Genomic DNA, 27,267 nt, shown 5'->3' on the forward strand with positions numbered 1-27,267 from the left:
TTCCACCTCTCTCTCCACCTTCCTTCCTTCCTCCCTCCCTTCCTTCCTGTCTTGTGGTTCTCAAACAGCTGATGTTTATTCTATGTGGCTCTAACTTGATGCAAGTTTAGCCACCCTTGTCCTACATTATCACAAGTTATCAACATCGCTGCTTTGAACTGTTGTTTTTCTGGAGAGGAGAGGACACACACACAGACACCCATAGTGGGACTTTGCAGCAAGAGTACTTCACAACTTTCTGAAGTTTTGGGATTTTTTTTTTAAACCTTGTATGCATATCTGCCTCTCTTGGGGCACAGTACTGAGCTTAAAATATATGTTGTACGACAGCCCGGAGCTAGGAAACGTTTTCCAACTCTTCTGCTTTTTAAAATAATTTAAAAAAAAACCCGCCACCATGTTTCAGTGCTTATTTTGATCTTAAGGCCTGAGATCGCTGGCAAAAACGTTTTCTGTCGGGTGAGACGTTCCGCCCCAGTCCATCTTGTTTTCAGGAAACAAAGAAACACGCAAGAGAACAAATGAACAACAAAAAAATCAAATTCATTTTTTTCCCTTCTACAAAAGCGTTTGCAGGGAAGTTCTTGATGCAACGCCCACATCGATTCACCCTTGCAGAGAAAACTTACCCGCACCAAACTTTTTTTGAGAACTGTCATTCCCTGAAGCAAATCCAGAATACAGCAAAGGATCCAAGGGCCAGACAACAAGCCAGAAATACATCTCTGAGTTCTCAAGCGACTCAAGAGCAGAGCAAGTCCCACACAAAGAAGTGTGAACTGGTTTTCCATATAAGGTACATTTAAACTGTCCCTGTAAAGCAATTTTAACTGTTGTTTCCCTCAAGGACCAGTGGAAGTGGCTTTGCAAAAACAAAAGGTACCTTTTTACAGTGCTGGCAGCTTAGAAATCTCCTAAATCATGTTTTAAATTCAAATTATGTTAGTTTTTTATGTGTTGTGAACCGCCCTGAGCCACCTCGGTGGGAAGGGCGGGATATAAACTTAAATAAACTTGAAACTAAATGAGGGGTGGCCAACGGTAGCTCTCCAGATGTTTTTTTTGCCTACAACTCCCATCAGCCCCAGCCAGCATGGCCAATGGCTGGGGCTGATGGGAGTTGTAGGCAGAAAACATCTGGAGAGCTACCGTTGGCCACCCCTGTCCTAAATGAATTTAAAAATAATTTCTTTGGGGGGAACGTCAGGACTGTTAGAGACCCATCCTGTGTGATGTCCTTGCCTGAGGATGAAGCCTCCAGGATTAGAGGGACGAGAAATCTTCGCCTTGGGACTCTGTCAGGTGGTCGCACTAAGTAGGGGGCCGCTTCTCCTATTTGGCCTTCAGGGCCCGCTGGACGTCTTCTTGCATTGGGCCTTGGCAGATTCGACTCTCAGGGTGCAGCCATGGAGGCTCAGGCCTTGTAATGTCGCCATGGCGACTTCAGCCGCTGAGCTATCCCGGTAATGGAGGAAAGCTCGGCGCTGCGGCCCCTGCCAAGTGAGGTGGGCGGGGGTGGAGTGGCGCTCCCTGAGGACTGCCTTGAATTCACTCACTCTGGTCGCCGGAGGGATGTTCCCCACAAATAGACTGGAAAGTTCGCGGAGACGGTCTGAGCTAGCGGGTGCAGATTCATCCCTCGGGCTGGCGTGGCCCTTGCTGGACTCGTTCCGCAATGCAGGGCCTTCGGGCCTAACGACCCTGGCTTTTCTTGACAGCTCAGAAACAGCTGGAACATCTGTCCGTTCCTCTTTGAGGGTGACATCCTTGCCGGCTTGTTTCTCTCTCCAACGAAGATTCTTGAGGACTGGGATCTTCTCCAGTGTTTCGGAACTGACCTGATGCATAAAAATGGAGAGCAAAGTATGCTTTTAAAAAAATGGTGCATTGTGAGATGCACCTTCCCTCCCTCCCTCCCTCTCTTCCTTCCTTTTCTCTCTCTCTCTCTCTTTTTCTTTCTTTCTTTCTTTCTTTCTTTCTTTCTTTCTTTCTTTCTTTCTTTCTTTCTTTCTTTCTTCCTTCCTTCCTTCCTTTCTCTCTCCCTCCCTCCCTCCCCTCTTTCTTTTCTTTCTTTCTTTCTTTCTTTCTTTCTTTCTTTCTTTCTTTCTTTCTTTCTTTCTTTCTTTCTTTCTTTCTTTCTTTCTCTTTCTTTCTTTCTTTCTTTCTTTCTCTCTCTCTCTCTCCCTCCCCTCTTTCTTTTCTTTCTTTCTTTCTTTCTTTCTTTCTTTCTTTCTTTCTTTCTTTCTTTCTTTCTTTCTTTCTTTCTTTCTTTCTTTCTTCCACCCTTCCAGTAAAACACACTCAGGGCAGCTTACACCATAGAAAAAGGCAATCAGCAGTTGAAACCAAACTAGAATAGATAAAATCTAAAATTACAGACTAACCGCTGGAAGCTAAGAAGGACAAAATTCAGCCTCACAGCATGGCCTAGTGTTCAGATCCTACAGCACCGTGATGGAAAGTAAGGGGGGAGGCCAATAACAAGTGAGATCCACTGCCTCAGCAGAAAGCCTGACGAAAGAGCTCTGTTTTACAGGTCCTGTGGAATTGGAGTGGGTTCCGCAGGGCCTGGACCTCCAGGGAGAAGCTCATTTCACCAGGCAGGGGCCAGAGCCAAAAAGGCCCTGGCCCTTGTTGAGGCAAGTTGGATATCTCTGGGGCCGGGTACAACCAAAAGGTGTTGGGTCACTGATCATAAAGACCTACAGGGCTCATAGAGGGAGAGGTGGTCCCTAAGGTATGCTGGCCCTGGCCATTTGGCATCAGCTTAGACTACAGCATTGGCTCAGAGATAGATGGAGCATGGATTTTAATCCCATTCTGCAGGTACTCTCTTGGCTGCCCATTTGATACCATGCTCAGTTGAAGGCACTGACTCTTTCATGGCCTGGTCCCCTCTCTTATTTGTGAAACTGCCTCTCTCGCTACGCTCTGCCACAACCACCTCACTCACGCCAGCAGAGGCTTGCGCAGGTGACAACCTGTGAATGGGCAAAATCAGCAACTGCCTGTATGTGTGCCTTCTCTGTGGTGGCCCCCACCTTGTGGAATGGCCTGCCTGAGGAGGTCAGGAAGCTAAATTCTGCCTCACAGGCATGTCAGAAGGTCCCAGGTTCAGTTGCCGCCTTCTCCAGCTATGGAGCAGAAGGAGGTGATGGGAAAGACTTCTGCCTGAGACCGGGGAGAGCGGCTGCCACTCTGAGTAGATAAAGCTGCTCTTTAGGGTCTGGTTCCATGTATGGCAGTGTGTTGGGGAGGATGCTGTAGCTCAGTGGTAGAGCATCTGCTTGGCATGCAGAAGGTCCCAGGTTCAATCCCCAGCATCTCCAGTTAAAAGGACTAGGCAGGAGATGATGGGAAAGACCTCTGCCTGAGACCCCGGAGAGCCATGGAGAAGGGCCAAAGCTCAGTGGTAGAGCATCTGCTTGGCATGCAGAAGGTCCCAGGTTCAATCCCTGGCATCTCCAATTAAAAGGATCAGGCAGGAGGTGATGGGAAAGACCTCCGCCTGAGACCCTGGAGACCTGCTGCCAGTCTGAGCAGACAAGACTGACCTTGCTGGACCAAGGGTCTGATTCAGTATAAGGCACTTTCAGGTGTCCAGATTGGGAGAGGTTGTGGCTCAGTGTTATGGGCCTCTGCTTTGCATGCAGAAGGTCCCAGGTCCAATCCCCAGCAGCATCTCCAGTTAAAAGGACCAGGAAGGAGGTGGTGGGAAAGACCTCCGCCTGGGACCCTGGAGAGCCATGGAGAGGGGCCATAGCTCAGTGGCAGAGCCTCGGCTTGGCATGCAGAAGGTCCCAGGTTCAATCCCCAGCATCTCCAGTTAAAGGTCTGGGTCGTAGGTGACATGAAAGACCTCTCCTGAGACCCTGGAGAGCTGCTGGTCTGAGTAGACAAGACTGACCTTGACGAACTAAGGGTCTGATTCAACGTATGGCAGTTTCACATGTGTTGGGGAAGGGCTGTGGCTCAGTGGCGCAGAGCCTATGCTTGGCATGCAGAAGGCCCCAGGTTCAATCCTCGGCATCTCCAGTTTAAAAAAAACCAAACAGGCAGGAGGTGATGTGGAAGACCTTTCTCTGCCTGAGACCCCAATCCCCGAGCTGCTTCCAGTCAGAGAAGAAAATGCAGGCCAAGGTATGAGGCAGTTTCATGTGTTTGCGGCGGCTTTCTTGGGGCTTTCTCTTGTCTCCTGTCCAGACGCTGATAAATGAACCCCAAACACAGATGACGCTAGTTACAAAATAATAACAGAACTGCTGCTCCCAAGTTGGTTACTGGGGCCTGTTAGTGACATGAGAAATGGCAGCCAATGGGCAATTTCAGGTCAACAAATGCTTCAAAGTCACCTCTGTTGACAGAACTTAGGAAACGGTTCTAATTCTGGGCTCCGGAGAAGGGAGAGAAAGGCAAAAATCCTCTTCTTCCCATTGGAGGGTTTAAAAATCTCGTCCCTCCCATTGGTGAACTGAGTGGCGATGTCACGGGAGGGTTTGCGTGGAAAGGGTCTGCACCGCTGAGCCAATGGGCAATTTCAGGTCAACAAATGCTTCAAAGTCACCTCTGTTGACTGCGGAGAAAAGCCCGCCTGCTCAGCGGTGCAGACCCTTTCCACGCAAACCCTCCCGTGACATCGCCACTCAGTTCACCAATGGGAGGGACGAGATTTTTAAACCCTCCAATGGGAAGAAGAGGATTTTTGCCTTTCTCTCCCTTCTCCGGAGCCCAGAATTAGAACCGTTTCCTAAGTTCTGTCAACTTGAGGAATGCAGGAATTTTATGCTAATTCAACTAAACAGGAAAAACACCCCCCCACACACACTACCAATTTCTCACACAACTAATCACTCTTGGAAGCAAAACGGGCCTGGAGAGTTTCAGCACAAATGCCTCTCGCCCCTCAAGAGGGATTAAATCCATGGATAGGAATATGTTGGACATTTATTGGAGGCTGTATATAGAATCCTCAAGAGAGCGCTGAGGTGAAGGGAAAGCAGATATTTGCCAGCAAATGGGGCCGGGGGGCAGAATGGCTGCCCACCTCCTGAAGATAACATCTCCTTCCCCGTATTTTACTCCCCTTCCTGTCTCATTTCAGATCCAGACGCTGACCCCTTCCTCATACTCCTCCTCAGCACCATCAGCACCGGGTCAGGAAAAAAGGAAGAAGAAGATGATGATAATATTGGATTTATATCCCCCCTTTTTCTGAATCTCAGAGCAGTCACAATCTTCTTTACCTTCCCCACCCCCCACAACAGATACCCTGTGAGGTGGGTGGGGCTGAGAGGGCTCTCACAGCAGCTGCCCTTTCCTACAAGAGCTATGGCTGACCTAAGGCCATTCCAGCAGCTGCAAGTAGAGGAGTGGGGAATCAAATCCAGCTTTCCCAGATATATATCCTGCCCCCTCCACTCCAAATTTCAGAGTCTCAGAGTGACTCACAATCTCCTTTACTTTCCTCTCCCACAACAGACACCTTGTGAGGTGGGTGGGGCTGAGAGGGCTCTTACAGCAGCTGCCCTTTCAAGGACAACTCCTACAAGAGCTATGGCTGACCCAAGGCCATTCCAGCAGCTGCAAGTGGAGGAGTGAGGAATCAAATCTGGCTCTCCCAGATATATATCCTGCCCCCTCCACTTCAAATTTCAGAGTCTCAGAGTGACTCACAATCTCCTTTTCCTTCCTCCCCCACAACAGACACCCTGTGAGGTGGGTGGGGCTGAGAGGGCTCTCACAGCAGCTGCCCTTTCAAGGACAACCTCTGCCAGAGCTATGGCTGACCCAAGGCCATGCCAGCAGCTGCAAGTGGAGGAGTGGGGGATCAAACCCGGTTCTCCCAAATAAGAGTCTGCACACGTGACCACCACACCAAACTAATAGAAATAAAGTGCACAATTGTATCATCCCCAAACCATAGCCCGCCCGCCCCCCTCCGGTCCGTGGAAAAATTGTCTTCCACAAAACCGGTCCCTGATGCCAAGAAGGTTAAAGGCCCTTCTTCATTTGGCCAGTCCTTTCCGTTCTGCCTTTTGTGAATTTTGAAATCCTCGACCAGTAGTGAGTGCTGAGTCAACACACACGGGCCCTGCCCTCGCACGCAACCTGTTTGCAAACAAATTAACTTAACAAGCTTCCCACTGGATCGATGGGATGGGGACTGCCGGCGGGGGCGGGGGGGGGCAGCAACACAAGAGAACTCTCTCTACTGAAAGAGGCTCTTAATTTGCTTCGTGTTCCGAGGCTGATTTACAAGGCAGGCTGGAAAAACAAAACCAGAATCCGGGCAGCCTTGCAAATCCAGGATTTGTCGGAGATGAAAGGATTGCCTTCTCAGGTTTCAAGCACCTACGTTGAGAGACAGGAAGGATCTACCACTTAAAGAGACCTCCCAAAAGTTCTGCTTTGGGAAAAAGATTCAGAGACAAAAGATTTCCTCCCTCCCCCCCACAAAGAAAAGCATCTATAAGATCATTCCTCTTCTAAGAAACTGTCCTTTTATGCACTGAAGCCTTCTCTATATCGCTGTTCAATTCTGGAGGCCTTATCTTCAGCAATAAAGGAGTCCCGTGGCGCAGCGTGTTAAAGCTGCAGTGCTGTAGTCCTAAGCTCTGCTCACGACCTGAGTTCGATCCCCGGTGGAAACTGGGTTTTCAGGTAGCCGGCTCGAGGCTGACTTAGCCTTCCGTCTTTCCGAGTTCGGTAAAATGAGTCCCTAGCTTGCTAGGGGGAAAGCGTAGATGACTGGGGAAGGCAATGGCAAACCACCCCGTGAAAACGTTGTGAAAGGATGGAAGGCTGAGTCGACCTCAAGCTGGTACCTGAAAACCCAGCTTCCACCGGGGATCAAACTCAGATCATGAGCAGAGCTTAGAACTGCAGTACTGCAGCTTTAACACTCTGCGCAACGGGGCTCTTAAAAATGGCAAAACCCCCTGTTAAAAAAGTCTGCCGTGAAAACACTGTGATGTGACGTCACCCCAGAGTCGGAAACGACTGGTGCTTGCACAGGGGACCTTTCCTTTCCTTCTGCTGTTAAAAACCTTCCCCTTCGCCATGACCACCATCTGTTCGTTATTTGAGGGTCTATTTTTCTGCTTCTTGCGGCTCTGTTTCAAGGTTCTGCCTGCTGGGTCACACACTTAGCCCAACCTACTTGACAGGGCTGTTGTGAAGATAACGTAGAATAAGAAGAAGCTGAAACTGGATTTATATCCTGCCCTGCACTCCGAATCGCAGAGTCCCAGAGCGGCTCACAATCTCCTTTATCTTCTTCCCCACAACAAATACCCTGTGAGCAGTGTTCCCTCTAAGCTGTGGAGTCTTGTGAGCAAATATTCTACTTTGTGAGCTGCTGGCATGAAAGTGGTGAGCTCCTGCATAAATTAGTTTCCTCTAGGGTCATTCTTCCTAGGCTGAGACAAAAAAACTTTTAGCTGGAGGCTAAAAAATTGTGAGCTAGCTCACACTAACTCAGCTTAGAGGGAACACTGCTTGTGAGGTAAGTGAGGCTGAGGGAGCTCTCCCAGAAGCTGCCCTTTCAAGGACAGCTCTGAGAGAGCTATGACTGACCCAAGGCCATTCCAGCAGCTGCACGTGGAGGAGCGGGGAATCAAACCCGGTTCTCTCAGATAAGAGAGCTCTGGCTGACCCAAAGCCATTCCAGCAGCTGCAAGTGGAGGAGTGGGGAATCAAACCCGGTTCTCCCAGATAAGAGAGCTCTGGCTGACCCAAAGCCATTCCAGCAGCTGCAAGTGGAGGAGTGGGGAATCAAACCCGGTTCTCCCAGATAAGAGAGCTCTGGCTGACCCAAGGCCATTCCAGCAGCTGCACATGGAGGAGCGGGGAATCAAACCCGGTTCTCCCAGATAAGAGAGCTATGGCTGACCCAAGGCCATTGCAGCAGCTGCAAGTGTAGGAATGGGGAATCAAACCCGGTTCTCCCAGATAAGAGTCCACGGAACATAACTGCTGCAACAAACTACACCATAAGCCACTTGGGGTGGGGGGGAAGGTAGGGTACACATGAAGTAAATAAATGTATTATTTTTTTCCAAAAGGGACATTTCCCAAGCACTCGTGTACAGGGTAGAATGAGACGATATGAACAGCCCTAAATAACATTATTTATACCTTAAGGGCAGAGGTCAATCTCTGCGAGGAGGGAAGAGAAGCCAGTGTGGTGTAGTGGTTAAAATGCTGAACTTAGAGCTAGGAGACCCACATTCAAATCCCCACATGCCATGGAAGTTTGCTGAGTGACCTTGGGACAGTCACACACTCTCTGCCTAACCTACGTCACAAGGTTGCTTTGAGGGGACAATGTAGGAGAGAAGAACTGGGTAAGCAAGATGTATAATAAAACAAGGAGCTCGATTGTTGTTATTGGTGCCTTACTAAGATCCCTGCTTTCAAAGAATCAGAAAACAAACCAGAGAGTTTTGAAAAATTCAGCCTTCCAAGAAAGAGACGCTGAGCGCTAAAAAGAAAAGCAGAAGTTTTGGGAGCACCTTAGAAATGCTATTTTATTCCAGCAAAAGGTATCATAGGCCAATACTCCCTCTAAGCTGTAGAGTCTTGTGAACAGAAATTCTTCTTTGCGAGTCATTGGCATGAAAGTTGGGAATTACTGCATAAATTGGTTTGCTCTGGGGCCATTTTTCCTGAGCAAAGACAAAAATGTGTGAGCCAGAGGTTAAAAAAACTGAGAGCAAGCTCACACTAACTCAACTTAGAAGGAACACTGTCAAAGACCTCACCTGAAGTATTGTGTTCAGTTTTGGGCAACACATTTTAAGAAGGATATAGACAAGCTGGAAGGGGTTCAGAGGAGGGCGACAAAGATGGTGAGGAGTCTGGAGACCAAGTCCTATGAAGAAAGGTTGAAGGAGCTGGGCAGGTTTAGCCTGGAGAGAATGCGGCTGAGAGGTGATAGGATTACCATCTTCAAGTACTTGAAGGGCTGTCCTATAGAGGATGGTGTGGAATGTTTTCTGTAGTCCCACAAGATAGAACCAGAACCAGTGAGCTGAAATTAAATCAGAAGAGTTTCCAGCTCAACATTAGGAAGAACAGAGCTGTTCCTCAGTGGAACAGGCTTCCTCGGGAGGTGGTGGGTTCTCCTTCCTTGGAGGTTTTTAAACAGAGGCTAGATGGTCATCTGACAGCGATGAAGATCCTGTGAATTTAGGGAGAGGCATTTGTGAGCTTCCTGCATTGTGCAGGGGGTCAGACTTGATGACCCTGGAGTTCCCTTCCAACTCTATGATTCTATGATGCTATGAAAGACTGCATCCCACTTCTGGAAGATACTTCTGATGAAATGAGGACTGATTTGCCAAAGCTGGGGCTGAAACACACACACCTCAAGTCTTTTAAGGCACAGTCTACGAGACTGCCCCTTGGCTCAGAATGGTAAAGCTGCAGTACTGCAGTCAGAGCCCTCTGCTCACGACCTGAGTTCGATCCCAGCGAAAGCTGGTTCAGGTAGCCGGATCCAGGTTGACTCAGCCTTCCACCCTTCCGAGGTCGGTCAAAGGAGTACCCAGCTTGCTGGGGGGAAAGCGTAGAGGACTGGGGAAGGCAATGGCAAACCACCCCGTAAAAAAGTGTGCTGTGAAAACGCTGTGAAAGCGACGTCACCCCAGAGTCGGAAACGACTGGTGCTTGCAACAGGGGACTACCTTTACCTTTTTTTTTTTACGAGACTCCAGTTTATTTCGGCTGCAGCAGTTTAAGGGGCCTGCCTTTGCGTGCCGGAAAAAAAAGAAACCTTTCAAATTGCAGCGGTGACCGAGAACAGATGGCAGGCCCTATGGGGCAAAGTGGGACGGGCGTCCTCTGCCCAGAGGGGAGATTGCAGCCTTTAATCCCTTCCTCTCACCGATAAGTGCAGAAATGCAAAAGGAGGCCAGAGTTTTGATAAAGGGGGGGCACGGCAGGCCGGACCCTGTCTGCCGGAGTGTCAAAAGTAGCACCGAGATGAAAGGACTCTCTGTTGAGCTGGGGGAGGCCGGGGCCAGATCTCCGCAGGTATCGCTTGCAATCAGAAGGGGGAGGGAAGGAGGGAAGAAGGCAGGGGTGGCTGGAGAAACTATTTATGGCTGGAGAGCGTTACTGATGTAACAAACACGCATTTGAGCAGACTCTGGAGGCTGGTGGAAGACAGGAGGGCCTGGTGTGACTTGGTCCATGGGGTCACAAAGGGTCGGACTCGACTGTGCGACTGAATGACAACAACAATTCCTCCACTAGAGCTGAAGAGGATCAAAGCTAGCAAGACAGAGCCAGGCACACCGGATCAGAAGGCCAGCTGAACGGCAGCGCTGAGGAGACACCCACTGGGTTCCCTTCGCATAACGCTCTAGAGCCAGAAGGCACCTTAGAGACCATCTAGCCCAGGGGTGTTGAAATCATTTGTTATGAGGGCCAGATTGGACATAACTGAGACCTTGTCAGGCTGGGCCATGTCTGGCCAGGCCGTGTGTGTACCTATCTAAGATTAGGTAGCAGAGATATAAACTTTACAAAGGACAGAAACACAATTAAAGATTTTTTTTTAAATACCTTCAGATAAAAATGTTTTAAACATTAATACTCATTAGTCTTAAAGGGTGCTTTCTTTGTATCTCTCCCATGGGATCCAGGGAATTGGGCAAAGGAAGCTCTGGCTCTTTCCTTCCTTCCCCAGGGGACCAGGAGGGGGAGGAGCCTCAGCCAATAGAAGGAAGAGAAGATTGGCTCAGCAGATCTGCTGTGCGATTGAGGGAGTCTGGCAAGGCAAGCTATGCCTCCCCCGCCTTCCTCCCCAAGGGAGGAGCCTCAGCCAATGGAGAAAATAGAGGTTTTGCTCTGGAGAGCCAGTTTGGTGTAGTGGTTAAGTGTGCGGACTCTTATCTGGGAGAAGCGGATTTGATTCCCCACACCTCCACTTGCAGCTGCTGGAATGGCCTTGGGTCAGCCACAGCTCTTGTAGGAGTTGTCCTTGAAAGGGCAGCTGCTGTGACAGCCCTCTCAGCCCCACCCACCTCACAGGGTGTCTGTTGTGGGGGAGGAAAGTAAAGGAGATTGTGAGTCGCTCTGAGACTCTGAGATTTGAAGTGGGGGGGCAGGATATATATCTGGGAGAACTGAATTTGATTCCCCACTCCTCCACCTGCAGCTGCTGGAATGGCCTTGGGTCAGCCATAGCTCTTGTAGGAGTTGTCCTTGAAAGGGCAGCTGCTGTGAGAGCCCTCTCAGCCCCACCCACCTCACAGGGTGTCTGTTGTGGGGGAAGAAGATATAGGGGATTGTAAGCAGCTCTGAGTCTCTGATTCAGAGAGAAGGACGGGGTATAAATCTGCAGTCTTCTTCTTCTTTTTCTAATTCCTGTGCAATTGAGGAAACCTGGCAAAGCAAGCTGTTATGCAGAAGGAAGCAAGAGAAAGGGAGAAGGAAGCAGATGACAGCCAGTTGCTCGGGGGCCTGATAGGAGCCCTCCAGGGGCCTCATTCAGCCCCTGGGCTGCATGTTCGACACCCCTGATCTAGCTCAACGCCCTGCTCCACAGAGAAATCCAGACCTACAAATTCCCTAGCAGACGGCTGTCCAGTGTCTGCACGAAGGCGGAGAGAGTGGAGAAGTGAGAGAGAATTCACACACATTCCCAACCCCCAGGAACTGGCTCCATGATCAAATTGTTCTCATTCATAGGAATTTCTCCTCCATGTCCCCTTAGGCAGGGGAAGAGCTCCCTTACGGAGGGACTGTGGCTCAGTGGAAGGGTCCTTGATCAGCATGCAGAAGGTCCCAGGTTCAAATCCTGGCATCTCCCATTAAAAAAAAAACAGATCCGGAAGCCCTGCTAACCGGGATAGTCCAGGCAAGCCCGATGTTGTCAGATCTCAGAAGCTCAGCAGGGTCGACTCTGACAAGTCCTTGGGTGGGAGACATCCTTGGAATACCAGCAGTCGGGAGGCAGGGGCAGGCTTGATTCAGCCACCTCCCTGAATATCCTCCAGGCCTCCAGTAGGGGTCAGTCACCGGAGGTCACCGTGACTTCCAGGTGCATAAACACCCACTTGCCCCACCACATAAAAATACAAAAAATACCCCCCACACACACACAAAAAAAGGATCAGGTAGTAGGCAGTAGAGAGTCACTTTGGGGTAGGGGTAAAGAGTGTCGGACTCTGATCGGTAGAACCAGGTTGGATTCCCTCTCTCCTCCCCCACATGCAGCCAGCTGGGTGACCTCGGGCCAGCTGCAGTTCTCTCAGGCCCTCCTGCCTCACAGGGGGTCTTTTGCAGAAATCCAATCTCCTTCTCTTCCTTCTAGATCAGGGGTCCTCAAACTTTTTAAATAGGGGGCCAGTTCACTGTCCCTCAGACTGATGGAGGGCCAGACTGCCGTTACTGGACAAGGCCACGGGCCGTCTGTTCTCCGTCTTCTGCATCTCTCTCCCTTCCCCACACCACACATCCCGGCCTGGGAACTCACCTCACCTCGGTATCACCTCACACTCTGTCTCCGCCGCCTCAGCCCAGTGCCGGAAGTGTGCATTGCTAACGCGAGTTTAGGTCAAACTTCACTTCCGGTCTGATTTTGCCATAACCCGGCGGGCCGCATAAACGTCCTCAGCGGGCCACATCTGGCCCGCGGGCCGTAGTTTGAGGACCCCTGTTCTAGATGGTGGGAGAGACCCGAGACTCTGGAGAGCAGCTGGCAGTCTAAGGAAACGATACTGACTTTGATGGACCGTTGGGGGGGAGGGGAGGGGCGTGGCCTGATTCGGCAGAAGGCAGCTTTCTGTGTGTAGCACTAGCTTTGTGCATGCATCCTCACCCCGTAAGCTAGGGGTGGCCAGACTGTAGCTTGTGGCTCTTTCACGCGTATTGTGTGGCTCTTGAAGCCCCCACCACCCGGTCAGCTAGCATGGGGAAGGAATTTGTTTCTTTAAATCAGTTCTCCAAGGCAAACCAGCGCGCAGCTTGCAGAATGCATTTAAAGTCAAAGTTGCTTTCCTTCCACCTCTCCCTCCCCATCTCTTTGCTTTTCCCTCCCTTCCTTCCTTCCTTCCTTCCTTCCTTCCTTCCTTCCTGGGAGAGCCAGTTTGGTGTGGGAGAGCCAGTTTGGTGTAGTGGTTAAGTGTGCGGACTCTTATCTGGGAGAACCGGGTTTGATTCCCCACTCCTCCACTTGCACCTGCTGGAATGGCCTTGGGTCAGCCATAGCTCTGGCAGAGGTTGTCCTTGAAAAGGCAGCTGCTGTGAGAGTTCTCGCAGCCCCACCCGCCTCACAGGGTGTCTGTTGTGGGGGAGGAAGATAAAGGAGATTGTGAGCCGCTCTGAGACTCTGTGGAGTGGAGGGCGGGATATAATTCCAATATCTTCATCTACCTCACAGGGTGTCTGTTGTGGGGGAGGAAGATAAAGGAGATTGTGAGCCGCTCTGAGACTCTTCGGAGTGGAGGGCGGGATATAAATCCAGTATCATCATCATCATCATCATCATCATCTTCTTCTTCTTTTCCTTCCTTCCTTCCTTCCTTCCTTCCTTCCTTCCTTCCTTCCTTCCTTCCTTCCTTCCTTCCTTCCTTCCTTCCTTCCTTCCTTCCTTCCTTCCTTCCTTCCTTCCTTCCTTCCCTCAAACATCTGACATCCATATCCTGTGGCTCTCAAACAACAAACATCTATTCTATGTGGCTCTTACATTAAGCCAGTTTGGCCACCCCTGCTGTAAGCGAAGCCCATTAGTCCTGCCGTCCAGAGTGGCGACGGACCTTGCCCGCAGGGAGAATTCTAGAGAAAGGATTCTACAAACGTTCACGAAAGGGTCTTGGCAGAGTTTCTGCTTTCTGCGCAGGAAGTCCTGAGCTTGGCCTCCAATTACTCAAGTCAAAGGATCACTTGAACCCATGAACATAAGAAAAGAAGCCATGTTGGATCAGGCCAATGGCCCATCCAGTCCAACACTCTGTGTCACACAGTGGCCAAAAAACCCAGATGCCATCAGGAGGTCCACCAGTGGGGCTAGAAGCCCTCCCACTGTGCCTCCCCCCCCCCAAGCACCAAGAAGACAGAGCATCACTGCCCCAGACAGAGAGTTCCAACAATACGTTGTGGCTAAGAGCCACTGATGAAACTCTGCTCTATATGTTTATCCAGTCCCCTCTTCAAGCTGTCTATGCTTGTAGCTGCCACCACCTCCTGTGGCAGTGAATTCCACGTGTTAATCACCCTTTGGGTGAAGGAATTCCTTTTGTCTGTTCTAACCCGACTGCTCAGCAATTTCATTGAGTGCCCATGAGTTCTTGTATTGTAAGAAAGGGAGAAAAGTGAAGTTGCCTTCTACTGAATCAGACCCCCTTGGTCCATCAAAGTCAGCGTTGTCTACTCATAAGAACAGAAGAGAAGCCATGTTGGATCAGGCCAACGGCCCATCCAGTCCAACACTCTGTGTCACACAGTGGCCAAAATACACACACACACACACACACACATATATATATACACTGTGGCTAATAGCCACTGATGGCCCCCTGCTCCATATTTTTATCCAATCCCCTCTTGTAGCCGCCACCACCTCCTGTGGCAGTGAATTCCACATGTTAATCACCCTTTGGGTGAAGAAGGACTTCCTTTTATCCGTTTTAACCTGACTGCTCAGCAAATTCATTGAATGCCCACGAGTTCTTGTATTGTGAGAAAGGGAGGAAAGGACTTCTTTCTCCATCCCATGCATAATCTTGTAAACCTCTATCATGTCACCCCGCAGTCGACATTTCTCCAAGCTAAAGAGCCCCAAGCGTTTCAACCTTTCTTCATAGGGAAAGTGTTCCAGCCCTTTAATCATTCTAGTTGCCCTTTTCTGGACTTTCTCCAATGCTATAATATCCTTTTTGAGGTGCAGCGACCAGAACTAAACACAGTACTCCAAATGAGACCGCACCATTGATTTATCCAGGGGCATTATGATACTGGCTGATTTGTTTTCAATTCCCTTCCTAATAATTCCCAGCATGGCGTTGGCCTCTTTTATTGCAACCGCACACTGTCTTGACATTTTCAGTGAGTTATCTATCACGACCCCAAGATCTCTCTCTTGGTCAGTCTCTGCAGTTCACAACCCATCAACTACTCAGACTGGCAGCCGCTCTGCAGAGGTCTTTCCCATCACCTACCGCTCGATCTTCTGAGCTGGAGATGCCGGGGATTGAACCTGGGGCTTTCTGCCTGCCAAGCAGATGCCCTGCCACTGAGCCACAGCCCTTCCCCTTCGACTGGGGGCAGAAAGACCCTTCTTTTCCTAGAACGATGAGATATGCATTTCATCCACAGAGCTCCCAGCAGGAGATCCAGGGCCGCAGCCAGGATTTTACAAGTCAGGGGCCTTTTTGAAAAGTCACAGGCCACTCTTTCCCATCCACTGGGGCTTGCCACTTCTCAGAAGCTTTCTGGGGTAGGGGCAAAAGCTGGAGGCTCCGAATGTGGCCAGATTGAGGCAGCCAACCCGAAAACTTTGGCGTGAAAAATGGACTGTGCCTTGCGTGCAAGCAGGGAAGAGTCCTTCCACCTCCCTCTCCCCCACCCCGGCATTTTGCAGCCAGCAGCTCCATCCGTTCCTTCCTCCCCAGCCCATTCCATGCGGCTTCCTCTGCCTCCCTCCTCTCCACATGTTGCTTTTGCTGCTGCAGTGCCCTGCTCAGCTCTCCTGGCTCTGGCTGCCACTGATGACGCTTCACCGGCTTAGCCGTGGCAAAAAGGAAATGAAAAAACAGACTGAGTGCCCAGAGGCCCCCTGGAAGTCAGAGGGCAGTGCCCCCACAGGCCACCCTGTGGCTACAGGCCTGGGGAGATCTGTGAAGCTTTCCCACTCCCCTGGGTGACTCACAGGAGATACGGAAGTCAGAGGGCAGTGCCCCCACAGGCCACCCTGTGGCTACAGGCCTGGGGAGATCTGTGAAGCTCCCCCCCCCCAGGTGACTCAGAGGAGACATGGAGATTACCTTGTGCCAGAAGATCCCCTGGGGCTTTGGGCGCGCACAGCCAGTCCGGATCACTCTCGTCGGGGTGAGGATGTAGTCCACGGTCAGGTCGTGCTCACCCAGGAGCTCTTCTGGGATGTCCACTACCTGCCCCAAGGTGCAGAGGAGAGACCAAGCTAACTGGGATGAATGCAAAAGCCACACTTTCAAGTTCTTATTTTATTTTTATTTTTTTTTAAGTGTCAGGTTTTCCAGCCACGCGGCCCCGAGGCGCAGAATGGTAAAGCAGCAGTATTGCAGTACTGTGGTCTGAACTCTCTCTGCTCACGACCTGAGTTCGATCCCGGCAGAAGCTGGGTTCGGGTAGCCGGCCCGAGTTTGACTCAGCCTTCCATCCTTCCGAGGTCAGTCAAATGAGTCCCCAGCTTTGCTGGGGGGGGGAAGTGTAGAGGACTGAGGAAGGCAGTGGCAAACCACCCCGTAAAAAGTCAACCGTGAAAACGTCGTGAAAGCGACGTCACCCCAGAGTCGGAAACAACTGGCGCTTGCATGGGGAACCTTTCCTTTCTAGCTACGAACCACAAATATCGCACTGCAGACAATGCATAGTAAGCGGGTTGCCAGGTCTGACTCAAGAAATATCTGGGGATTTTTGGGGTGGGGCCAGGAGACTTTGGGGGTGGCGCCAGGAGACATTGGGATGGAGCCAAGAACAAGGGTGCGTCAAGCATCATGGAACTCCAAAGGGAGCTCTGGCCATCACATTTCAAGGGACTGCACAGCTTTTAAATGCCTTCCTTCCATTGGAAATAATGAAGGATAGGGGCACCTTCTTTGGGAGCTCATAGCATTGGACCCCCTGGCTCAATCTTTTTGAAACTTGGAGGGTGTTTGGAGGAGAGGCACCGGATGCTATGCTGCAAATTTTGGTGCCTCTACCTGAAAAAACAGCCCCCACGGCTCAATCCTCCATTATACTCTATGGGAATCAGTCTCCTTAGGGTATAATGGAGCGCCCAGCAGACATTTCCCTCTCCAAACCCTGCTTTCTGATGACCCTGAAGCGGGGGGGGGGGGGGGGGAGGCCTCCAAACCCTGCCCCCACCTGGGGATTACACAACAAAAAAATGCAAGCTAGTGACCAATTTACTAAGAAATATATAGAAACCAGTCCAAATGTCCAAAACATGTGCATTCAAGTCCCAAAGTAGTGTGGTGACAAGCCAATCGATTCAGCTCTTGTTTCTTTCCCGTCTTCATCAGACCTGAGACCAATATTGATTCAATTATACAGATTCTTGACATAATTTTCAAAAAAAGTGACGCGGAGCATCTCCAGCAGCAATTTCACATCGGCTACACCTCAGTATGTGGCTTCTTGCTTCTTGTGGCGTTATCCATTACAGTGACCTCTCTTGGATTGTATTCTATTCCCCACTTGGGGATCAGCAACCCTAGTTCCAGCCCAAATCAAGCCTCAACTCTCCCAAGAAGCTACGACGACTCAACTGAAGCGATCGTGCTTCAATCGCATCGTGAGAAGATGAGACTTTCTGGGGGGGGAAATAACAATAATCCTAGGAAAATTCAAATGCAACAAGAAAAGAGGAAGACCCAACACAAGGTCGTAAAACCATCAAGAGAGAAGTGACCTCCAGGGTCATCTAGTCCGACCTCCTGCACGGTGCAGGAACTTCTCCCTCCCCCAACACACACCCAGGGATCCCTGCTGTATGGCCAGGAAATGGCAAAAGAAAAGGGAAAAAAACCCATCCGGGATCCCTGGCAAAACTGCCTGACCCTTTGATTCTACGATTCAGGATGGTGGTCTATACCAGGGGTAGCTCTCCAGATGTTTTCCCCTACAACTCCCACCAGCCCCATCATGCTGGCTGAGGCTGATGGGAGTTGTAGGCAAAAAACATCTGGAGAGCTACCGTTGGCCGCCCCTGCCATAGGCCATTTATATTATACTCATGATTCAGGTCAACTGAGTCATCTCTAGAGAACTCAGTTGGTACAGAGGAGGCCTGGCCCATACACCTTTCCCCCTACCAGCTGAACTCCCTCCCCTCTCCAAAATCCAGGCTCCAACCCCCCTCAAATCTCCAAGTATTTTCTAACCCGGGGTTGGAAACCCTATGCCAGGGGTGGCCAAACTTGCTTAACGTAAGAGCCACACAGAATAAATGTCAAACGTAAATGCCAAATGTCACTTAGGTCTAGGACACGGGTGGCCAACGGTAGCTCTCCAGAGGTTTTTTAGCCTACAACTCCCGTCAGCCCCAGCCATTGGCCATGCTGGCTGGGGCTGATGGGAGTTGTAGGCAAAAAAACATCTGGAGAGCTATCGTTGGCCACCCCTGGTCTATACTGCTTGCGGAAAGCAGGGGCCCGCAATGTAATTGTTTGCCCTGTTTGATGTGTCCCGTGAACACTTACACTTTGCTTCAGTTCTTCCTTCTGTATTTCTGGCTGGTTCAAGAGCCCTACAATCCCTAAACTCTATTTCATTATTTACTGGAAGTCCCAGCTTGTTGATTGCATCGACCAGGGCTTTTTTTGTAGCAGGGACTCCTTTGCATATTAGGCCACACCCCTCTTATGTAGCAAATCCTCCAAGAGCTTGCAGGGTACCTAGTACCGAGCCTACTGTAAGCTCCAGGAGGATTGGCCGCATCAGGGGGTGTGGCCTAATATGCAAAGGAGTTCCTTCCTGCTACAAAAAAGTCCTGGCATTGACTCTGTGTAATCTGTGCTCAGTCCTTGTGAGAAAGGCGGGCTATAAATCATAGAATCATAGAGCTGGAAGGGACCTCCAGGGTCATCTGGTCCAACCCCCTGCACAATGCAGGAAACTCACAAATACCTCCCCGTAAATTCACAGGCTCTTCACTGCTGTCAGATGGCCATCTGGCCTCTGTTTAAAAACCTCCAAGGAAGGAGAGCCCACCACCTCCCGAGAAAGCCTGTTCCACTGAGGAACCGCTCTAACCGTCAGGAAGTTCTTCCTAATGTTGAGCCGGAAACTCTTTTGATTTAATTTCAACCCACTGGTTCTGGTCCTACCTTCTGGGGCCGCAGAAAACAATTCCACCCCATCCTCTATAGGACAGCCCTTCAAGGACTTGAAGATGGTGATCCTATCCCCTCTCAGCCGCCTCCTCTCCAGGCGAAATCTGCCCAGCTCTTTCAACCTTTCTTCGTAGGACTTAGTCTCCAGACCCCTCACCATCTTCGTTGCCCTCCTCTGGACCCGTTCCAGCTTGCCTAGATCCTTCTTAAAATGTGGTGCCCAAAACTGAACACAATACTCCAGGTGAGGTCTTACCAGAACAGAGTAAAGCGATACCACTTCACGTGATCTGGACACTACTTCTGTTGATACAGCCCAAAATTGCATTTGCCTTTTTTAGCCACCGCATCACACTGTCGACTCATGTTCAGCGTAGGGTCCACTAAGACCCCGAGATCCTTTCCGCACAGACTACTGCTAAGGCAAGTCTCCCCCATCCTTTAACCATTGGATTTTTCCTACCTAAATGCAGAACTTTACATTTATCGTTAAAATTCCCTTTCTTGGTTTCAGCCCAGTTCTCCAGCCTGTCAAAGGACTGAAAGGAAATCAATCAAAATAAGTTTATTTCCCAGACCATGCTACAGCCATCCAAAATTAGCTTTCTCTTAGCTGGAAACTGGGCAGGCCACTGGAGCAGTGCCAGCCCTAGGGAGCATGGTGTCCCAGGCAGCCTCGGTGCCAGCCGCTCCCCTGTGCCACGCCCCCCTCCACAGTGCCGCCTCCTCCTCCTGCCTCCCTCAATTTTAACGCCTGGGAACGGGTGGTGAAGCGCCACATTCCCAGGTTCTTTAAAGACCCTCCCCCACTGATCAGCTGATCAGCAGGTAAAACCACGCCAGAGGCTGGTGGCTCTACGCCAGTCCTCAGGCGTGCTCGCGATCACTTTTCTCCCTTTCTCACAATACAAGAACTCGTGGGCATTCGATGAAATTGCTGAGCAGCCAGGTTAAAATGGATAAAAGGAAGTACTTCTTCACCCAAAGGGTGATTAACATGTGGAATTCACTGCCATAGGAGGTGGCGGCGGCCACAAGCATGGCCACCTTCAAGAGGGGTTTAGATAAAAATATGGAGCAGAGGTCCATCAGTGGCTATTAGCCACAGTGTGTGTGTGTGTATAAAATTTTTTGCCACTGTGTGACACAGAGTGTTGGACTGGATGGGCCATTGGCCTGATCCGACATGGCTTCTCTTATGTTCTTATGTGACATAGAATGTTGGACTGGATGGGCCATTGGCCTGATCCAACATGGCTTCTCTTATGTTCTTCTGTGACACAGAGTGTTGGACTGGATGGGCCACTGGCCTGATCCAACATGGCTTCTCTTATGTTCTTCTGTGACACAGAGTGTTGGACTGGATGGGCCATTGGCCTGATCCAACAGGGCTTCTCTTATGTTCTTCTGTGACACAGAGTGTTGGACTGGATGGGCCATTGGCCTGATCCAACAGGGCTTCTCTTATGTTCTTCTGTGACACAGAGTGTTGGACTGGCTGGGCCACTGGCCTCATCCAACAAGGCTTCTCTTATGTTCTTCTGTGACACAGAGTGTTGGACTGGCTGGGCCACTCGCCTGATCCAACAAGGCTTCTCTTATGTTCTTATGATCAGCATGGGATCAGTGGCAGCAGGAAGGACAAGTGAGCCGCCACCGCTGCCTCCTCCCCACGCGGTCCAGGAAGGAAGTGGAGAGGAGGCAGAGGTGGTGGCGCTCTCATCCTTCCTGCCAGCACTGCCCCTGGGCTGATGGTGAGCGTGCCTGAGGACTGGCATAGGAGCCGCCGGCCTCTGGCGTGGTTTTGCCGATCAGCTGATCAGCGGGTGAGGGCAGCCTTCAAAGAACACTTCACCGCCCATTCCCAGGCATTAAAATTGTGAGGAAGGGATGGAGGGGGAGGCAAATAGGGATTTGCCTAAGGGGTGGGGGAGAGGGCCTAATTTGGCACCCCTGCCCGGCCAGCGCCCTAGGCAAATGCCTAGTTTGCCTAGTGGGCAGGCCAGCCCTGATCAGTTCAGATGGCTCCTTCTGTCCAGTCATCTCTGCCTCTGAGAAGCAGGACACCCATGGTTTGGCGGCAGAGCCTCTGCTTGGCATGCAGAAGGTCCCAGGTTCAATCCCCAGCATCTCCAGTTAAAAGGACCAGGCAGGAGGGGATGCGAAAGACCTCTGCCTGAGAGCCATGGAGAGGGGCCATAGCTCAGTTGTAGAGCCTCTGTTTGGCATGCAGAAAGTCCCAGGTTCAATCCCCGGCATCTCCAGGCAGGAGGGGATGGGAAAGACCTTGACCTGAGCCCCTGGCTGAGTGGCAGACCCTCTGCTTGGCATGCAGAAGGTCCCAGGTTCAATCCCCAGCATCTCCAGTTAAAAGGACCAGGCAGGAGGGGATGGGAAAGACCTCAGCCCGAGACCTTGGAGAGCAGCTACCAGTCTGAATAGACAATACTGATATAAGAACGTAAGAGAAGCTATGTTGGATCAAGTCAATGGCCCATCCAGTCGAACACTCTGTGTCACACAGTAGCCAAAAAACGCCCCCAAAACCCCAAGTGCCATCAGGAGGTCCACCAGCGGGGCTAGAAGCCCTCCCACTGTGCCCCCCGCAAGCACCAAGAAGGCAGAGCATCCCTGCCCCAGACGGAGAGTTCCAACGATAAGCTGTGGCTAAGAGTCACGGATGGACCTCTCTTTATCCAATCCCCTCTTGAAGCTGTCTGTGCTTGTAGCCGCCACCACCTCGTCAATGGACCAATCATTCTGATTCAACAGGAGGCAGCTTCACGCGTTCATGTGCAGCGTTATCATTACCTGGCAGTCGTGAACGGCCGTGACGACTACTGTGTCCTCTCTCACAGCTCCCATGGAGACCATCATGGCGTATTCCATGTCCGCATAGCCTTCCCCTTTCCCGATTCGCCAGCCTAAAGCGGGGCACCATAATGAAGGAAGTGAGAACCCAGCCTGCGCATGAGCAGCGGCATCACCCTCTTCCATAGGTTGGCACGACGAGTCAGAGCCAGAAAAGCGCTTTGTGAACCGCTGTCCGGACATGAGTTGCAATCCTCACCCCCAACAGGCCGCAAATAGGCATTCTTCTCTCGTGCCTCGTCCAAAGCTTCTCAGACAGCCCTGCCCTGGATAGCCCAATCTCATCAGCGCTCAGAAGCTAAGCAGAGAGAGAGCCCGCAGCAGACGTTTAGAGCAGGGGTGGCCAACGGTAGCTCTCCAGATGTTTTTTGCCTACAACTCCCATCAGCCCCAGCCATTGGCCACGCTGGCTGGGGCTGATGGGAGTTGTAGGCAAAAAACATCTGGAGAGCTACCGTTGGCCACCCCCTGGTTTAGAGCATGCGTTGATCCGTGTCTGAAACAAAGTTAGTGTGGCTCTGGAAAACGGTGAGAAAAGAGGCTGATGAAGTATGAGAGAAGCGAAACCGTGAGGACTCCTTTCTATATGGTTCCTCCTTATTCTCTCCATTACAACGTCACAAGTGGAACTTTTAAGGACTCCACCCTACAGCGCTTGCTTATGAACTTTGCTAAGGCTGTTTCCTATGTAGAAATTTCAAAGTGTATGAACTGGGGGAGTGCAAATACCTTATTGTTCCTTTGTCTTTTTTTTTTGTCTTATATTTGCACTAAATCAAATGCATGTACACACATTGAGAGTGCGAAGATCTCTATTGTTGACCGGTGGTTTTTGTAAATATTCCATTTGTACATCGGTACCAGTTACTTATATTGCATCGGAAGCTAAGCAGGGCTGATCCTGGCAAGTACTTGGATGGGAGACCTCCGAGGAATACCAGAGCTGGAGGACAGGGCAAGGGCAGGCAGGAAATCAGCTGGGGGGAAAGTTATAGATGCGATTGGTTATGATCATACACCCATGGCCCCCTGTGCTGTGCCCTCATGTGGTTTCTGGCTCCCTCTCGCTTCTACCCCAAAGCATCTCTTCTCCAATGCTGCCGGTGAACCCTTGCTTTCTGCTACTTTGCTGGATCCAAAAACATCTCAGATGTTTTTGGAGAGCCAGTTTGGTGTAGTGGTTAAGTGTGCAGACTCTTATCTGGGAGAACCGGGTTTGATTCCCCACTCCTCCACTTGCACCTGCTAGCATGGCCTTGGGTCAGCCATAGCTCTGGCAGAGGTTGTCCTTGAAAAGGCAGCTGCTGTGAGAGCCCTGTCCAGCCCCACCCATTTCACAGGGTGTCTGTCGTGGGGGAGGAAGGTAAAGGAGATTGTGAGCCGCTCTGAGACTCTTCGGAGTAGAGGGCGGGATATAAATCCAATATCTTCATCTACCTCACAGGGGGTCTGTTGTGGGGGAGGAAGGGGAAGGAGATTGTGAGCCACTCTGAGACTCTTCGGAGTGGAGGGCGGGATATAAATCCAATATCTTCATCTACCTCACAGGAGGTCTGTTGTGGGGGAGGAAGGGAAAGGAGATTGTGAGCCGCTCTGAGACTCTTCGGAGTGGAGGGCGGGATATAAATCCAATATCTTCATCTACCTCACAGGAGGTCTGTTGTGGGGGAGGAAGGGAAAGGAGATTGTGAGCCACTCTGAGACTCTTTGGCGTGGAGGGCGAGATATAAATCCAATATTTTCATCTACTTCACAGGGTATCTGTTGTGGGGGGTGGGGAAGGTAAAGGAGATTGTGAGCCGCTCTGAGACTCTTCAGAGTGGAGGGCGGGATATAAATCCAATATCTTCATGTACCTCACAGGGGGTCTGTTGTGGGGGAGGAAGGGAAAGGAGATTGTGAGCCGCTCTGAGACTCTTCAGAGTGAAGGGCAGGATATATATCCAATATCTTCATCTACCTCACAGGGGGTCTGTTGTGGGGGAAGAAGGGAAAGGAGATTGTGAGCCGCTCTGAGACTCTTCGGAGTGGAGGGCGGGATATAAATCCAGTATCTTCTTCTTCTTCTTCCAAGGAGACAATTGCTTCGTATCTGCAGGCATCACCCGCATGGAAACAGGTGTTGTCCTTATGGGAAGACACCTGTTCCAGAACGTTTTGTGGAACCTGCCAACCAGGGCTTTTTTTTGTAGCAGGAACTCCTTTGCATATTAGGCCACACCCCCACGATGTAGCCAATCCTCCTGGAGCTTACGGTAAGCTCTGTACAAGAGCCCTTTAAGCTCCAGGAGGATTGGCTACATCAGGGGTGTGTGGCCTAATAATCAAAGGAGTTCCTGCTACAAAAAAAAAAAGCCCCGCTGCCAACATCTTGTTAACTGACCCAGCGGCCGTGGCAGCCATATTGTTCTGGTTTGGTAGATACGGTTCTCCTTCTCCTGTCTTGCCCTCGCAACAACCCTGTAAAGTAGGCGAGGCAGAGAGGGAGAAAGAGAGCAACTGTCCCCTAAGGTATAGCATGGTGTAGCGGCTGAAATGTTGGGCCAGGATCTGGGAAACGCAGGTTTGAATCCCCAGTTCTGCCATGGAAGCTGGTTGGGTGACTTTGTGCCAGTTTACCCCTCCCCCAGCCTAGTCTACCTTACAGGGATGTGGTGAGGACAAAACAGAAGCGAGGTATATGCTTTGAGTCCCTTTGGGTCCCTGCTGGGAGGGAGGGGGGAAGCGGGATATAAATAAATTAAATAAATAGGAGGTCACCTAAAAAGCTTCACGCCAGAGCGGGGATTCGAATCTGGGTCTCCCCAGCCCCAAGTCAACCACACGTCTCGTACATTTGTGCTCCAAAGAACGTGGGGTCCCCCCCCCACCCGGCCCTGGCCACGTACCTTTCTCAGAAACGGCCACGGATCCCACCACCACCAGGTCCACGCGCACATTTGCATCCAGCTCTACAGGGACGCTAAAATCTCTAACGCCCTGAAAGAGAAACACAAATACGGGCAGGAAGAGAAAAGCGTTTTGAGTCCGAAAACTCAATTCATTCTGAATAAAACTTTGTTGGTACTGAACTCCCAAGATTTCCTGAGACACGTGCTGGTTTTCTCTGTGTGGGCACTAGAGGGCAGCAAAGTGCCACTTTTGCTGTGAACAGCACAGCAAGAGGGGGGGGGGGTCCAAAAAGCAATTTGAGGCGACAGATGCTATTAATTAGGTCCCAAATCGTACAAAGTGGCTGTTTTTTGCAGAGATCCAGAAAGGGAAAAGGGACAGACACATGTGGACCAGACAAGCAGAACCATGACACTCTTCTCCAGCAGTTCTCATTGCCGTTGAGTGTAACCAAAGTCATTTCTTCAGCGGTTCTTTAATCCAACTCAGAGATTTGCCCTCCGCCCTTATACTCTTTGCCAGGACTGAGGCCAGGAGGAGGAGAGATTTGATTTGATCTATTCGAATTTTAGCCCGCCCATCCCACAAACGGGCTCAGAGGAAGCACCTGCCGCTTACGCTCACGTCCAAAACTGCCGGCCTCAGCATCTCTGTCTGTTGCAGACATACCTTTATTTCAAATCACTGCCAGCTTTGGCTGAAAAGGAGTATCAAAATACAACAAACACCAATCTTTCCAAAGGTGTTCTCGGAAGGAACGCAAACGGAAAGGACCAGTTCCTCGCCTCTCCTCCCCAGCCTGGATTCTGATTCCTACCTGCGAGGTAGCACATTTTCTCAGGGTGACTTTGGCCGCCCCGGGGGGAGGGACGATCCGGTTGAACAGCCCAGTTCGCAGCCGGGGAGTTGGCACCAGGAGTGTTTTTCCAGCCTGTGAAAGACACAGATAGGAAAGGCAATGCACAAAGGACCCAGAAAAGTGGGTTAACTCCTCGATAGTGATTGGGCAGGGCTTTTTTTGCAGCAGGAACTCCTTTGCATATTAGGCCACACCCCCATGATGTAGCCAATCCTCCAAGAGCTTACGGGGCTCTTAGTACAAGGCCTACTGTAAGTTCTTGGAGGACTGGCTACATCAAGGGGGTGTGGCCTAATCAGGGTTTTTTTTTGCAGAAGGAACTCTTTTGCATATTAGGCCACACACCCCTGATGCAGCCAATCCTCCCAGAGCTTACGAGGCTCTTAGTACAAGGCCTACTGTAAGCTCTTGGAGGACTGGCTACATCAAGGGGGTGTGGCCGAATCAGGGCTTTTTTTGCAGCAGGAACTCCTTTGCATATTAGGCCACACACCCCTGATGCAGCCAATCCTCCAAGAGCTTACGGGGCTCTTAGTACAAGGGTGTGTGGTCGAATTGGGGCTTTTTTTGCAGCCGGAACTCCTTTGCATATTAGGCCACACACCGCTGATGCAGCCACTCCTCCAAGAGCTTACAGTAGGCCCTGTAAGAAGAGCCCCGCAAGCTCTTGGAGGATTGGCTACATCAGGGGTGTGTGGCCTAATATGCAAAGGAGTTCCTGCTACAAAAGAAGCCCTGACCACGGTGGCCGGCTGGAAGCCCCTTTGAGAAAGGTTGAAGTTACCTGGAGCGTGGCCAGTCGGACTCCCTCCAGGGGCTTGTCGGGGTCCACCTTGACCTCCCTCGCTTTCTCAAACGCCTCCCACTTTTGTACACAGTGGCACATCAGGAAAGACCCCTACGTGGAGAAGAACAGCGGAAAGGACATACTCACTTCCAGGGTTAAAAAGCGGGCGTTCCTTTGCGGGGCGTCCGGGTTTACTTTAACCCTCTTGGCACATCGGAACTCCGGCAAACCTGGAAGCCTTGCGCAGGCCCGGGGGGCACCCTGTTTCAGCAAGAGGGATGGCGTCATGCCCCTCACAGACCCCACGGCCAGGCAATGCTTTAAAAAAAAAGTCTCCACCAAGCCAAGGAGCATCTGACTCGGATTAGGCTGGTCCAGACCAGGCCTGGTGGGAGGGGTTCTCACGCCCCAGGCCAAACCCCCCACCCCTGCCCCCAGTGTTCTATTCAATGACATCATGCCCCCTTTGAGCTTCGGGAAGCCTTGGCAAAGTCAGAAAGGCAGCGGCTTGCTGCCACACACCCCCGGACTTTGCTGAGGCTTCTCACCTGGAGCCTTGTGTTCAGTTTTGGGCACCACATTTTAAGAAGGATATAGACAAGCTGGAAGGGGTCCAGAGGAGGGCGACAAAGCTGGTGAGGGGTCTGGAGACCAAGTCCTATGAGGAAAGGCTGAAGGAGCTGGGGATGTTTAGCCTGGAGAGGAGGCGGCTGAGAGGTGATAGGATCACCATCTTCAAGTACTTGAAGGGCTGTCCTAGAGAGGATGGTGTGGAATTGTTTTCTTTGGCCCCAGAAAGTAGGACCAGAACC

The 27,267-nt window shown here is 50.9% G+C and overlaps 1 protein-coding gene across 1 annotated transcript in view; it reads right to left on the bottom strand.

Annotated features, from left to right (window-relative positions):
* Positions 1 to 401: 401 nt before the first annotated feature.
* Positions 402 to 27,267, bottom strand: part of MTHFSD (methenyltetrahydrofolate synthetase domain containing) — a 33,315-nt gene continuing 6,449 nt past the window's right edge. The window contains exons 3-8 of the mRNA XM_060253923.1: positions 26,453 to 26,566; positions 25,627 to 25,740; positions 24,806 to 24,896; positions 21,858 to 21,970; positions 15,993 to 16,118; positions 402 to 1,838 (exon numbers count right to left, since the gene is read on the bottom strand). Of these exons, the coding sequence (XP_060109906.1) occupies positions 1,344 to 1,838; positions 15,993 to 16,118; positions 21,858 to 21,970; positions 24,806 to 24,896; positions 25,627 to 25,740; positions 26,453 to 26,566 (1,053 nt within the window). The 3' untranslated portion in view covers positions 402 to 1,343. The remainder of the gene's footprint in view (positions 1,839 to 15,992; positions 16,119 to 21,857; positions 21,971 to 24,805; positions 24,897 to 25,626; positions 25,741 to 26,452; positions 26,567 to 27,267) is intronic.

This window comes from Heteronotia binoei, chromosome 14 (assembly GCF_032191835.1).
Source record: "Heteronotia binoei isolate CCM8104 ecotype False Entrance Well chromosome 14, APGP_CSIRO_Hbin_v1, whole genome shotgun sequence".
NCBI classification, from domain to species: Eukaryota; Metazoa; Chordata; class Lepidosauria; order Squamata; family Gekkonidae; genus Heteronotia; species Heteronotia binoei.